This window comes from Episyrphus balteatus, chromosome 2 (genome assembly GCF_945859705.1).
Source record: "Episyrphus balteatus chromosome 2, idEpiBalt1.1, whole genome shotgun sequence".
Classification (NCBI taxonomy): Eukaryota; Metazoa; Arthropoda; class Insecta; order Diptera; family Syrphidae; genus Episyrphus; species Episyrphus balteatus.
The window spans coordinates 116612843-116628431 of record NC_079135.1 but is presented as its reverse complement, the minus strand read 5'-3'; the positions used below and the strand labels follow the sequence as shown (position 1 = coordinate 116628431).

General features: G+C 29.3%; 1 protein-coding gene across 3 annotated transcripts in view; it reads right to left on the bottom strand.

Annotated features, from left to right (window-relative positions):
- Positions 1 to 15589, bottom strand: part of LOC129910992 (cytosolic carboxypeptidase Nna1) — a 146231-nt gene that overhangs the window by 101516 nt on the left and 29126 nt on the right. For all 3 annotated transcript variants that reach the window (XM_055988616.1, XM_055988617.1, XM_055988618.1), the window contains exon 2: positions 3343 to 3521. In XM_055988616.1, coding sequence (XP_055844591.1) covers positions 3343 to 3521 — 179 coding nt within the window. The remainder of the gene's footprint in view (positions 1 to 3342; positions 3522 to 15589) is intronic.

Sequence of the window (15589 nt, the reverse complement as noted above, 5' to 3'; positions counted from 1 at the left end):
TTTTCGATTTTTTTCAAAATTCCGAGAAAATCGCGTTTGAAAGTTGGGGTACAATTTTTTTTTTGAAAAATCCCCGAATCTTTGAACGCTCCTGGAAGCTAAACCGCTTGACAGCAATTTTTAAGAGTGATGCCAAATGATAGCTTGTGTCATGGGCCTACGCTTTGCACATTGTCAGATTTTTAAAAAATCATCTTCCATGTTAAACCGCCACATCATGTCTATTTTTTCAGAATCGGGCTTAACTTTTTTTTTACCTTAAAGTTCTCCCGGTTTGAGAACGCGTGCACCTACAGGGATGGGATTTGTACCCAAATGTAGGTTAGAGTCCCCGCTACCTTTTGGCATAAATAATTTTTTTTTTTTTATTTTTTTCAAAATTCCGAAATATAGCCGTTTGAAGTTGGGCGGGCGAAAACGAATAGAGATATAATCTTGGGGCTAAACTTAGAAAAAACATCCTTTTCATATTTATTTTTGCAATATAAGACATTCTTGACATATTCGACATTTTCCTTTGAATTGACCATTTTTGATTTATTTTCAGCGAAAACGGTTAAAAGTTGACATTTTCCATTTATTTTTTTGTAAAAATCTCAACCATTGAGAGATATTTCAAAAAATAAAAAATAAATCTCAACCGATAACCTTTATTTTTGATTTTTTTAAATAAATCTTAAACCTTAACCGAAACTATTTAAAGTAATGTGGTAACTCTCAGAGAGAAACCGATTGAAAATAAAGGTTGACTGTTATTTCTGGTCTCTGCTATAAATAGTTTATACATATAACAAATTAAGAACTAATATCATTTTAGTAGAGCAAAAAAAAAAGTTCCCAATGATATGTTGATAGTTTAGAAATCTTTCAAGAAGCCAACCTCAAACAAAAAATCAATATTATTTAATCAACTACCCTACACGTACTATTACATACACTGCAAAATCAAATTTGCTTAATTCAAACCTCATCCTTTCAAAAACCCTGATCATCCACATCAACAAAATAATTTACCTTCCGAAAACTGCTCCTCTGCAAATAATCAACCTAATTTCATACTAAAATCTCCATTTAGTTCACCTATAATGGCAAAGTTTTAATTTTCTCCTTACGGTCTTTCATTTTTTTTTTTATATCCTTTACAGAAAGTAGGTAGTACCTACTGAATGAAAAATAAAAAAACACATTGCATCACCACCATCATCATCATCACCCATGTATTAACATGCATATAGGCACCGGAGACAGGACATGCTTTAGATTAAAAAAAGGATATAAGAGTATGTCTGTCCACTTAAAAATTCTCCTTTCCTATTTTTTCTAAATGAAATTTTTTGTTAGAAAAAATTTCTCCCTCTTCTATACAACACATTCCACATTGAAATTAGAAAAAAAAAGGACAAAAAATATAAAGGAGAAAACTGCATACTTGCATTCTCTCACCCTCGCACTCGTTTTGAAAATTAAGTATGTTCACAAGCAACATCTCAACTATTTAAGTAAAAGTATGGTACTAGAATGTGTTTTTGAAAAAATAAAAAAAAATATATACTTAAAAAAAAAAAGATGAAAAACGAGAAAATTCCACAATTTACTTCAACTAGACATGGCTTTGAATTCTTCATTGCAATTTATTCCCTTTCTTCTCACCCATTCAAAACCCCCTTCACACAAACACATACAAAAAAAACCATACCCAACACAAAAACCCACCGAATGGCTAGCCTGAGACTAAAATGGAACACGACTAAGAATAAATTAAAAACGCAATTAAAAAGGATTTCACTTTTATGATGATGTGCAGTTCAAAGCTGTTCGTTGGGCTGTTGGACTGGGGATCTATCCATCTACCTATACCCTTAACAACTACAACTACTACTATTTTCATGTTCTGCATTGAGTTTTTGTACAGAGCCAGCAACAAAACCCAAATTACTCCTAATGAATACATGGGCCAGTTCTTCTTGTCCAGAGCAACAAGGAGGAGCACAGAAAGCTACAAAAAAAAAAAAACAGCAAAAGCATACGAATTAGAAGGCCGCAGGACTAATTAGTCTGCGAGAGAGGATTAGATGGTCCGTTTTGTGCGAACTGCAGCAGCAAAATTTCTTTCTCTGTACAAACCGGCTGGCTGGCTGGACTCGGACTGTTATATGGTGGATCTAAATTGTGGTCAGTTTATACGTCCGGGGTATTTTGTCAGCATAAGTTGGATCATTGCTTAGCTGTGTCCCGGACATCCACAAAATTATCCGTGACTAAGCACGTTCATTTTGACGATGAAACATTTTGCGGATCGTGACTTTGCTCTTTTGTATAGTCGTTCGTTGGTTGGGTCAATTTAATTTAATCGAATGGGAAATACTGTAGTCGACAAAACCTGGTATCCAGAAATTGAGATAATTGTAAAGGAGTCGATTTCTTCAAAAGGTGTTGACTGAAAAATTCAATTTTGAATCACGTTTCCATGTTTATTGGTTCAATTCCGAAATAACTATTGCAAATTAAAAAAAATTGCATTAAAAAAAATATTTATTGCAACTGAAAAAAACTTGCATTTATAAAATTTTTTACATTAAAAAAAATATTTATTGCAAATAGAAAAATTTTGCATTAAAAAGTAACAAAAAATTTTCTCAAAATTCTAAGAAATCCGACGAATATTAAAAAAAATATTTAATGTACATTGGTACACAATTTGCATTGATTTTTTTTTTATGCAGAACATTTTTTATTTGCAATATTTTTTTTTATTTTTAATGCAAAATATTTTAATTTGCATTAAAAATTTTATTTTCAATGCAAATAATTTTCAGTTGTAATAAATTTTTTTCTTAATGCAAAATATTTTTATTTGCAATAAAAAATTTATTTTCAATGCAAATTTTTTTTTATTTGCAACAAATATTTTATTTTAATGCAAACATTTTTAAGTTGCAATACAATTTTTTTAATGCAATTTTTTTTCAGTTCCAATAAATATTTTGTATTTGCAATAAATATTTTTTTTTAATTTTTAAAAGAAAACAAATGCATTAAAAAAATGATTTTTACAACTCTGGTCCTTGTACAAAAAATTAATTTTCTTGATTCTTTGCCAAAAAAAAGGAGAATGGGTCTGTAGGGAAATTTATTTCAGTAAAAAAATTCTAAGGAATCTCTGTCCTTAATGGAGATATTTTCCTTAAAGTAGCACACTTTTTTTTTTATGAAATCCCCAATCGTTTAGATCGATTTTATGATTGATGTTTGTTTTTTCTTTCGAAAAATTATTTAAATTGCAATTTATACATTAATGATAGTAAAAAGGAAGAAGAAAGAAATTTCCATTTCCAAACTCACCTGACATTCAGTTGGCCATCTGGCGGCCTGCTGTGAGCAGTCATTATCCTTGTCCTTAGGCAGGGCGAATAGATCTCTAGGTTCTTTTAAACGAGCAATTGGTTTGAGCGTCTTTTCATCGGTGTTTACCTCCAATTGATTGGTTTTTAGTCCTTTCGATAGAAAATTACTCAAAAATCCTTTAAAGAAAAAAAAAAAATAAAACGTAAAAAATAAATGGTAAAAGAAAGTTTTTTGCTTTGATATTGATTGATGAATGAAATGTTTTATTGAAGAAAGAAATTCAATAAATGTTAAATGTTGAAGTACATATATCAAATATGTTGAAATTACTGTTTTTGAACTTGATTGCGTTGTTTACCCCAGATTTGTTCAGCTGTGTGTATAGCTTTAGAGAAATTTTTGTCGAAACAGTTCAAACGTAAAATTCTTTATCGTTTTTTTGTCTGAAAAAATATTCCTTGAGTACTGTTTTTTTTATTATATTAATTTTTTTAATTATTAAATATAACATCCTAGAAAAAATTATGAAAGCACTTAAAGTACATACGTATAATTTGTTTGTATCCTTATGTTATTGTTCATAAGCGATATAGAACATTTTTATAATTGCACTTGCTAAAGTATATGTTTATACACTGCCGGTCACTTGAATACGTCCACATTTTAGTTCATCTTATTTTTAGCCTGGCTTGGTATTTATTGCAATGGTACATCTTTTTTACATACGTAACGAGAGAACATCTTTATGCGCTTAGCTTAGGAGAAAAAAAATTGTCTTGGGACCTACCGTTCTTCTCACACGGTAGCTAGACAAAATCTATTCATAAAAACAAGTATATTTTTTGACTCATCTGAATAGACTCAAAAGCAAAAATGTTAATAAATGATGAGTTGCATGGGTCAGTTGGACTCAAAATTGTATCTGTCAATAAATCTGATTGTCTATAACCTATAAGGACGAAAACGACTCGAAAAAAATCATTAGGCGCGGGAAAAATGGCGAAAATAATAGAAGTCTTTGAATTAGGCCGAAATCAACGATGCATTGGGACAAAAATTAACACAAGTTAAAATTTAGTATGCAGTTATTCGCGCAATATCCAAGGGTATAGAAACAACATTTACAATCGAAGTTGCTTAGCCACAACATTGGCCGATAGATGTGCAATGATCTGAACAGCATGACTTCGCGCTAAAAATTAAGCTGAAAACCGGTATGAAATGCAGTTTAACGACGGCAAAACGGGTTGTCAGAAGTGGTAAACATTTGAGAAGAACAAATCTTCGCAAAAACTACCACTTTACAAACCACGAAAAGAAACTCGCCTCCAATAGTAAAAAAAACTGTGTTAGAAATTGCAGATCGAAAGTTTTGTAGAAAAAAATAGCTTGGACTCAATAACACTCCCTTCACAGTTATGCAGACAACTTAAAATAATCCTTCTCTCTACGAAGGTCATACAAATAGATATTTAGACCTCAGGGTTAACTTAATTCATTTTTTTCCTTTGTAAAATCACCGGTTGGAAATTCGACTTTCACGACATGTTTTTTTTTTTACTATTGGAGGCGAGTTTCTTTTCGTGGTTTGTAAAGTGGTAGTTCTTGCGAAGATTTGTTCTTCTCAAATGTTTACCACTTCTGACAACCCGTTTTGCCGTCGTTAAACTGCATTTCATACCGGTTTTCAGCTTAATTTTTAGCGCGAAGTCATGCTGTTCAGATCATTGCACATCTATCGGCCAATGTTGTGGCTAAGCAACTTCGATTGTAAATGTTGTTTCTATACCCTTGGATATTGCGCGAATAACTGCATACTAAATTTTAACTTGTGTTAATTTTTGTCCCAATGCATCGTTGATTTCGGCCTAATTCAAAGACTTCTTTTATTTTCGCCATTTTTCCCGCGCCTAATGATTTTTTTCGAGTCGTTTTCGTCCTTATAGGTTATAGACAATCAGATTTATTGACAGACACAATTTTGAGTCCAACTGACCCATGCAACTCATCATTTATTAACATTTTTGCTTTTGAGTCTATTCAGATGAGTCAAAAAATATACTTGTTTTTATGAATAGATTTTGTCTAGCTACCGTGTGAGAAGAACGGTAGGTCCCAAGACAATTTTTTTTCTCCTAAGCTAAGCGCATAAAGATGTTCTCTCGTTACGTATGTAAAAAAGATGTACCATTGCAATAAATACCAAGCCAGGCTAAAAATAAGATGAACTAAAATGTGGACGTATTCAGATGACCGGCAGTGTATATGTACTAGGGTGGATCAAAAAAATCGAATATTTTTTTGTATACTCCGAAAAATCGATTGCTGGACACTTCTAGAACATACACACTAAATATGAGCTCTTAACATTAATGAGAAAATCCTCCTCCTCGCAGATTTTCATTTTTACATCAATCATATATTTAAAGAAATATTTTTTTTATCAATCGACTTTTTAGCAAATTTCTTTAAATACAACAAAAAAAAAACGCCTAATAAACTTTTTTGTTTATCTAACCGTTTAAAAGATATTTGAGGTAAAAAATTTGAGAAAACCATACAAAATTGTTTTTTTTTTTCATATATAAAAACTATACCTTATAAAATCAAAAGGGTTCGATAAATTTTGTAGGAAACCGATTGCTCCACAAAAGAGGTCTTGTAAACTTATTTCATTCATCTAACCATTTGAAATATATTCGATTAAAAGAAATTTATAAGAATATTTTTTACTTTTTCAAAAAAAAAACTTGACGCCTCGAGTTGGTAATACCTACTTCGATTTTAAATATTTTACTGTTTACTTTTCTTAAGAATGTTTTTTATGATTTCGATTAATTGTCTTACAAGATATTGTTAATCCAACAAGCCATTCATGGTAGTCATTCAAATCCCCAATTTTTTTAATTGAATGTTTAAGCACATAAGCTTCGAAATGTTGCGTATACGCCGTAGTGACTTATTTCTAGAACAGAGTGTATTTTAAATTTTACTACTTAAAAGATTTAAGGAAGCAAAATTATTTGATTGTGTATTATTTTGTGGGAATTTTATGGTTATTAAAAATTGACAAAAAAAAAAGATAATCTTAAAAGCATTTTGAAGCATCGAATCGATCATAACTTTCACATTTAACAGAATTTTTTAATACATATTTATCATTTTATTAAATTTACAAAATAATGATGATAACAGTACTGGCGTACTAAGCAAAAAGGGCGTATGAGCCAAAAACTCAAAATTGAGTTAAGGGTATATTTGACTTCCTGAAACAATGCCTCATTTATATGTTAACTAAAAACATCGCATTTCCAATTTCAAGTGGCTCAAAATAGTCAATGAAGATGAGCACAACGATATTATTCCGCTGTATTCCCTAATAGAAAAATGCATTTTTTTCTAACACTAAAAAAAAAAAAAAATGTTTACGCATTTGGGAAGCTTGAATATTATATTATTACTGTGTAAAATAAAATATGTATATTTCCTACTAAAAGTTGCTCAAAATTACTTTTGAAACTGAGCACATATACAATTCTCAACTCTTTCCTTTTTCAGTAAAATGCATTAATCTCAAAACTACAAAAATGGATATGCGACCTTTTTGCTTAGCACGGCAGAGTAGGCCTTCAGCGTCGTTATGAAATATTTGTTCGGCTGTCTGCGTGAATTTGGAGACCTTTGCAATATGAACCCAGTTTTTAAATACATTATGAAATACTTCAAACCTCTTAAATATTAATTATATTAGTTTCCTCTTAATATAACTTAAATTAATTTTGAAAGCGCCTTAATTTAAATTTCTTATTCTTCTTTTAAATAAGTAGTGTTTTGGGTATGTAAAAACTGAAATTAATTAATTTTGTGTTTCAAGTTCTTTTGCACCATACAATAGAATATAAAACAATACAAGTTACTTTAACTTGCATTTTATTCAAAGTTTTCTGCGAACCAAGTTTAACAAACTTAGAAACTTTTCTCTATATGCTAAGATAAACAAAAGGAAACCACATACACATTAACACATAGTATATATTGTATAACCTTATAAGTTTTAATCAAAATTGTAATTTGCTTTTCCGTCTGTTTTGGGTTTATATTTATTTATTTATTTTTTTTTTTTCTGAGTTGAAAACAATTTTTGTGCTCTTTTATTTTAATTTCCTCTTTCTTAACTTATACCACTGTGGTACTTTCTTATTATGCTTTTAGCAAGAAAGTTTTATCAAAAACAATTCAGGGACGTAGACTTTCTTAATATAAGGATATCAGTAAGTGTCTTGAATCATTAAGAGACTGTTTGCAATACATTTTGGATTTTCAACTCAAAAACTAATAAAATTAAACTAAAATTAAATTCTTAATTTAAACAAAAAAATTCAGTTATTGTTACTAACTATTTCAAAAAAAAAATACAGTTACTTAGTTTTTATATCTCTTTCATGAAGTCATTTCATTTATACGGCCCTGACATCTAACTGAACTAAACGCAACGTCGAGCACATTAAGTATTTAGAACTCATATTACCACCACGATATATAAAGTGTGTGTTAGTTATCCTTTTGGTTTATTATATGTTTGTATTTTATCTCTTTTTATTATTTTGTTTTCTTTCCTGTGCAAAAGAAAATAGAAAAACTTTTGCACACATGTTTTCGTTATTTTCATTTAATGCGGCAGGCAGAAAAAAAACAACCTTAGACAAACTCACGTGAAGTATGAAGCGCAAAGCTGTTAAGCATGAAAGTTAGGTTCTTTTTTTTTTTTTTGTTCATTTGCCCAGTGAATAGGTTACAGATTGTTATGTTTTGGGTTGAAATAAATAACAAAAAAATAAAATGGAGGGGGTGGAGTTGGATAAAGCCGGTAACACGTTGGTTTTGATCATCGGACAGATAGCTAAAAGATATTAAGACTGCCTGGGGTGTAAAGGGTAAAGCCAAAAAGTTTATTACTTCATCAGAATAAAAATTGGACTATAATGGTTGGTGCAAGCCATTACTTCAATATTTGCAGCTATTTTTTTTTTTTTTCGCCCACCCACTACAAGCAAACATGGCCATCACCTTATACTGAGGAAAATTGCTATTTGATTGGATTTATTTTTTGTGCTTTTTTTTTTTTGTTTTTACTGGCAGATATTTTTTTTACAATTTATTTTTAAATGGTGATGGGTTTTTGAAAGAGTTTGTCATTTTTTTTCTGTCCTGTTATTTAAGTTTTACGATGAGTGAGACAGTTGAATGGCGTTGATGAAGTAAGGATGCAGTGTTGGTAAATTTTGATTGTCATTTTGACATCAAGTGTGTATATAATTAACTTTAACGAACTTATGTAAATAAATAAAATGCAAGTCTGGTTCGAAAGTTCGTGCTCAAAACTTGATATTTTCTTTCTGTATATGCTTTTGTAAACATTCGTTGAAATGCAAAAAAACATGAAATTCGTTCACCAATTGTTTAAAAAAAAATAAGTAGTAAATATTGGACAAAATATTTAAAAAAATGCGTAAATTATTATTAGGTCACAATTACACGGTGTAACACTCAAAAAATACGCGGGCGGAGACCTATCAGGTTTTGTAGAGCTAGTCGCACTGAATACGAAACGGTATTTGAAAATCCCCTAACACCCCCAAAATCTGAAGTTACGGGCAAAAAACGGTTTTTTAGACCTTCATCCATTGAAAAAATTCTAGCTTCGACAATTTTTTACCCATTTTCGATTTTTTTACAGTTTCTGATAGAAGATAAATGTACCTTTTTAACAATATATAAAACATTTAACTCGGTTGAACCACTTAGAATTTATAAGCTGTCAAAGTTCAAAAATTCAATTTTTTTTGTCATTTGCCCAACTTCGGCATCAAGTTATAGTACATGTTTTCAAAACAACATGCTATTTAAAAAATATATTCTAAGACTATATCTATTTCCCAATTAATCGAGGTATTTTTTATGAAAATCACTTCAAAAATGGCTTAGAAAAAAATTTTTTTCGATTTCAACCCAGATACAGAAATTCGAACTTTTAGGTATAGAACAAAAATGTTGTTTCGGCACGTAGTAGGATAACTTGGGCGCCAGGATTTGATAACGGGTTTTTGTAGAGGAGCTCAATACAAACATTTTTTTCTTTGGGAGGGGGGTCTATCTCTCCCCGTTTAGGTGGGAGGGGCATTTTTCTAAAAAAAAAATTATCAAAATAAAAAAAATTATTAAAAAACAACGGCAACACTTGCAGTAATAAATGATACCATTTCCGAAAGGCAAAATTGTACATTTGATTCTAATTTTTAAATCAATATAATATAACCAATGGTTTTTGAAATAATCGATTTCAGAGTTAAAAATAGGCGAAAAAAAAATTTTTTAAACTCATTTTATACTATTTTTGTCCAGACTGTGAATTTTAGTAAAAAACTTACTCACACAGAAAACTGCCTCAAATGATTCCTTATCGAACCGTGAAAACTATATGTTTCTATGTCTTCTAGTTTTTGAGAAAATTGAAAAATAAAAACAAAAAATATTTTGAAAAAAGAAAAATCTGATAAAATAATTTTTCAATTTTCTCAAAAACTAGAAGACATAGAAACATATTGTTTTCACGGTTCGATAAGGAATCAATTGAGGCAGTTTTCTGTGTGAGTGAGTTTTTTACTAAAATTCACAGTCTGGACAAAAATAGTATAAAATGAGTTTACAAATTTTTTTTTTCGCCTATTTTTAACTTTGAAATCGATTATTTCAAAAACTATTGGTTATATTATATTGATTTAAAAATTAGAATCAAATGTACAATTTTGCCTTTCGGAAATGGTATCATTTATTACTGCAAGTGTTGCCGTTGTTTTTTAATAATTTTTTTTATTTTGATAATTTTTTTTTTAGAAAAATGCCCCTCCCACCTAAACGGGGAGAGATAGACCCCCCTCCCAAAGAAAAAAATGTTTGTATTGAGCTCCTCTACAAAAACCCGTTATCAAATCCTGGCGCCCAAGTTATCCTACTACGTGCCGAAACAACATTTTTGTTCTATACCTAAAAGTTCGAATTTCTGTATCTGGGTTGAAATCGAAAAAAATTTTTTTCTAAGCCATTTTTGAAGTGATTTTCATAAAACATACCTCGATTAATTGGGAAATAGATATAGTCTTAGAATATATTTTTTAAATAGCATGTTGTTTTGAAAACATATACTTTTAATTGATGCCGAAGTTGGGCAAATGACAAAAAAAATTGAATTTTTGAACTTTGACAGCTTATAAATTCTAAGTGGTTCAACCGAGTTAAATGTTTTATACATTGTTAAAAAGGTATATTTATCTTCTATCAGAAACTGTAAAAAAATCGAAAATGGGTAAAAAATTGTCGAAGCTAGAATTTTTTCAATGGGTGAAGGTCCAAAAAACCGTTTTTTGCCCGTAACTCCAGATTTTGGGGGTGTTAGGGGATTTTCAAATACCGTTTCGTATTCAGTGCGACTAGCTCTACAAAACCTGATAGGTCTCCGCCTGCGTATATTTTAAAACCTCATTTTTGTAACACCGTGTTATTAGTCATTATTGAGATAGCGCAGCACTTTTTTTTTCTTTCTCCGATCGAAGTCAATTAGAGATTTTTGAAAATATCTGTGCAGTGAAAAAATTTCAGCTTTTTCGTGCAAAAAAAATCTATGGTTGTATAAAATCGCCAGCTAGAAAGAGACTCATATGATTTTCGGATTAACTGTACTCATATTCATAAAATTTGATTGATAAGGTTTACTGAGCCCAAATGAACAGGTTTCTATGATAGTTGCACTTTCGTAATAGTTTTCTCATCTGAATTCAACTAACTCTAAATACAGCAAAAAAAAAAAAATGTTTTAAATAAATTCGAATTTTACTACGAAAAATTAAAAAAAGTAAGGTAAATTTTTTTTTTTATTAAATTCCGGGAACGCTGGTTTTGAGGTATTTTAAGATTGAAATCTTATTTTTTTGGCAATATTATAATAAAAATCGAGATCACTACACTATAATCTCAAAAATATTTTGTTTAACTTTATTGTTACATATAGGTATTAGGATAGAAGTTCTTAAATAAATCAAATAATATAACTTTATTTATTTTTACCAAAATATGCTTTTTATGCCTCCGAAATACTTGGGCCATAAGTAATTTTTTTCTTTTGTTGGTAACTTTTTTTATAAAAGTTTAGAACTATGTGTGTAAAAGTATATTATTCATTGAGATTCTTAAAGCGTTCTGGGAAATGACATTTTGACCATAACTGATTTTTATTTTTGATGTCACAATTAATGCATCATTCACATTGATACTCCTACAGTCGTTTTGAAGAGTTCACCACCATTTCTAGGAACGTTTTTCTAGTACCAATGTTGGGGTTTTGCGGTAAATTGCAAAACACACATTTTTATGCTCTGCCCATGTATGAACTGACAGATTATAGCTACATGTATCGAACATTTGAGTATGAAATTTTTATAATAAAACAAAGTTGATTTTTTTTTTTAATTCAGACCTCAAAATTATTTCCCACCTCCATGATTTTGACCCATTAACCTTATCGAACATTTGAGTATGAAATTTTTATAATAAAACAAAGTTGATTTTTTTTTTAATTCAGACCTCAAAATTATTTCCCACCTCCATGATTTTGACCCATTAACCTTTCTTTGCATAGTTAAATACATTTGTTTACAAATTGACTTTTCATAAAGCTATGTGTTTTCTTTCACCTCATATTTAATAATTGCATTTTTCTTATTTCAGAAAGAAGCAATTTTGAAGGTATGTATGTATTTGAATTGTAATATTTGTGTTTTTTTCTTTCAAAATCTAAGCTACATAAATAAATCTTAACATTTTCGACATTCCATCGGAAGCGTTTTCTTAGTAGGTAAGCGACAGAAAAACCTACATCATCACTTTTAGTTCTTTGCTGTTTTGATCAAATTATCCTATCGTCCTCAATATTGGTAAAAATATACCTAATTAAATTTTCACGATTTTATTTTGAAATTTTAAAATGTTGGAAATTGTTTAAGATTAATACATTTTTTAAAGAGAACAATTTTTAAAAAATATTCCAGTTCCCCAAAATAGTGAGGAGTCAAATAAAGCGGTGTGACAAGTTGTTCTCCAGATATTGAAAATGGCCCAAATATGCACATACAGAGATCTATACTTAGAATAAACCCCTCCAAACAGCAAAATTGTAACGCCAGCTGAGTTGGGATGCAATTTCCATTTTCAAACCCATTTTAAATTTTCATAACAACAACTCCAAACAAAACAAGCTTTTTGCAGCTGTTTTGACATTTAAAGTAATGCAATGTCTTTTCAAAAGATTCCTCATAGAAATCTTGAATTTGTTTTCTTTTGCATTCTTTGAATTTCAAATATTAGAATTTTTTTTTGAATCATTTTTCGTTACAAGAAATTTCTTTGGAATACGGAAACATTAAATAGTTTAGAAAAAGCTATTATCATTATGATTATTTTTATGTGCATTTTATTATTAAAAAAAAAGTTTTTTTTTTTTTAATTATTTAAGCTTTAAGGAAAACCTAACTTACCTATTTTTTATACTTTTGCTTCTTGTTTTCGTTTTTTAAATTCACTTTTACTTTTACTTTCTTAACAGACACAACTTTGAATTTTCAACAATTCACCTTTTTTTCGATTACGCGGGAAAAAAAACCAGAGAAACCTCTGGAATTGAATACCAGATTGAAACAAAACTATTTTTTTAGAAATAAAATGAAATTTTGAAAAAATATATTTATTCAATCTATTTGAAAAATCAACGTTGACAAAAACAATATTCAGATGGTATTTTTATTTATTTATGTAATAAATGATTTAGTTACAAAATAAAAATACCATAAACGCACTGAAAAAATAAAATATCTTAAAAGAATTTCGAATCACTGACAATTTTTCAATGTCAAAAAAAAAACTTATTTTTGAACACTTTTCAAAAACAAAACATACGAGTACACTCTACCTTTTCGTTAACCGATATTCTTCTAAAAAATTCTCGATTAACAGAAAATATTTCGAAAGTTTTAAATCCGAATTTTTTTGAATTTTCGTTTCCAAACCGTTTTTCAATTCTATTTCAATTTAATTCGACATCAACAAAAAAAATGAAAAACACAACACTTCTTTCCAATCGACAGAAAAATTACGCACAACGAAATCGTTGAGTTAGATACAAAATTCTTCTCGTTCGAATTTCCTGAAATTCGAATTCGATTGATTGCCGCGCTCTTCGGGGGTTGTTTACGGTACCTCGATTTGTTGATAACTAAAAAACCCGAAACAAAGTGTGTTGGGATTTCACTGTGTGTTGTTTTTTCCTTTTCGTATTTCTTGTGGTGTTATTCAACAATCTAAGGGGTGCTGCAGCTGTGGTGCTTACTGCCACCTTGTCTCTTGTTGTTATTATTTTGGTATGCAGTGTGCTCTTCTCTGCCCCAAAGCACAGCTGTGTGTGTGGGTGGTGGGCGGAAAGCTTTTTTGCTATATTTATATACTTTTTTGTTATTATTTGTTGCAAGCTTGCCACAAAACAACCACACACAGGTCATAATAAACACTGAGGTAGTAGCTTTTTGGTTTGTTTACGTCGCTCTTTGGTATTTCGGGTAGTTTCGTGCAGTTTTTTTTTTCCAAGTAAAATGATGCTCTCTGAGTAGAGAGAGAGTAGGTTTGAGAAAAAAAGCTTCTCAGTGGATTTATTTTTGGAATTAAGTGTAATTCTGAGAAGTCGAAAGCGCTTTTAGTGCCTTGATATATTTCTGAGTGGGCGGTTGCGCTGTGAGTATATAAATTCATTCTGAATCCATTTTCCTGCATAGAGGACTAGGAGAGAGGTGCAACATACAGAAAAAAGGGTATTTGAGAACTAAAAGCTTTATTCTAGTTATCCTACAACGAATTTGCGCTTAATTTTTGTTTGTATTTGTTTTCTCTGAAGGTTTCAGGGCTACTCAAACTTTAATATGCGGAAAAGTTTGTCGCTTCCATTTCTTTTTTGTTTTAAATAAAAATTATATATTTTGAAACTATTTGAAAATTTCATAAAAGCGAGTGGTTTAATTAAAACCACATAAATGTTGAAATTATTTTGCTTTGGGTAAATAATTTTGTTTGCAAAAGAGCAATTCTTATCTATACTTTACTTTTAAACATTTAAATCGGTTGTATAAATTAGGAATCAGTGGAAAGCAAATTGTTTCTAAGTCATTCGGAAATTATATGTATGGCATTTTTTAATTTCATCAAAACAAATGCATACATACATTTAATGATTTTAAGAAAACGATGGAGTTATTGTGTAGTCACTGAAGTTTAAAAAACATCTTATTTTATTAATACAATATTTGACATCTTCCCTATTTGTTTTCATAAAAAATTGTATTTTGGCGTTATTTAGTTGCCAACAGTGTTTTAGAGTAGAAATTAAAAATGATGAAAGATGAAAAGAAGAAAAAATTTTTCTGACCTAAACAAAAAATCCAAGAAATAAAAAAAATAAAAAAAGATGTAATTGTGATGCCTGCATTTTACTCCTTTAGTACTTTTTGGACTTTGTTTTATTAATTTTAAAATTTTTTCACTGAATATCTTGAACATCTTTTTGATATCAATTTAGTCAAATTTCAGTTTTGAAAAAAAAAAAAATATTCCTAATAATTCTTAATCATTTTGAAAACAAAAAAGTTGGAAGTTTTTTCGTACACCGAAAAAAAAACCAATATCAATTTAACATTTTTTAAATATCGAATTAACATTTTTTAAATATCAGCCTAAAATGCTCTATAAAATGTGTTTTATGATATTTAAAATGTTAAAACAACATTTTTTATTATCAGGATGATATTTAAATGTCACATTTTGAAATTTTTTTTTGATATTTTACTATCATTTTTTCATATCAATTTCTCATTCCAAATTATTTAAAAATATTAAATAAAAAATTCTTAATGTGTACTAATTTAAAGGCGCTTTGTGTTTTTTCGAAGTAAAATGTATGATTTGCTGAGAAAATTTGATCGGCACTAAGATTTTACTTCACATAGTTTGGGAGAAAATAACAAAACAATTATATCACCTATAATAGAAAAAATAATAATATCACTATTATTTTGTAAAGAATATTCACATTCAGTAATGTTTTGAAAAAAGAAAGAAAATACTTAAAATAATAAAAATAATAAAAAAGAAA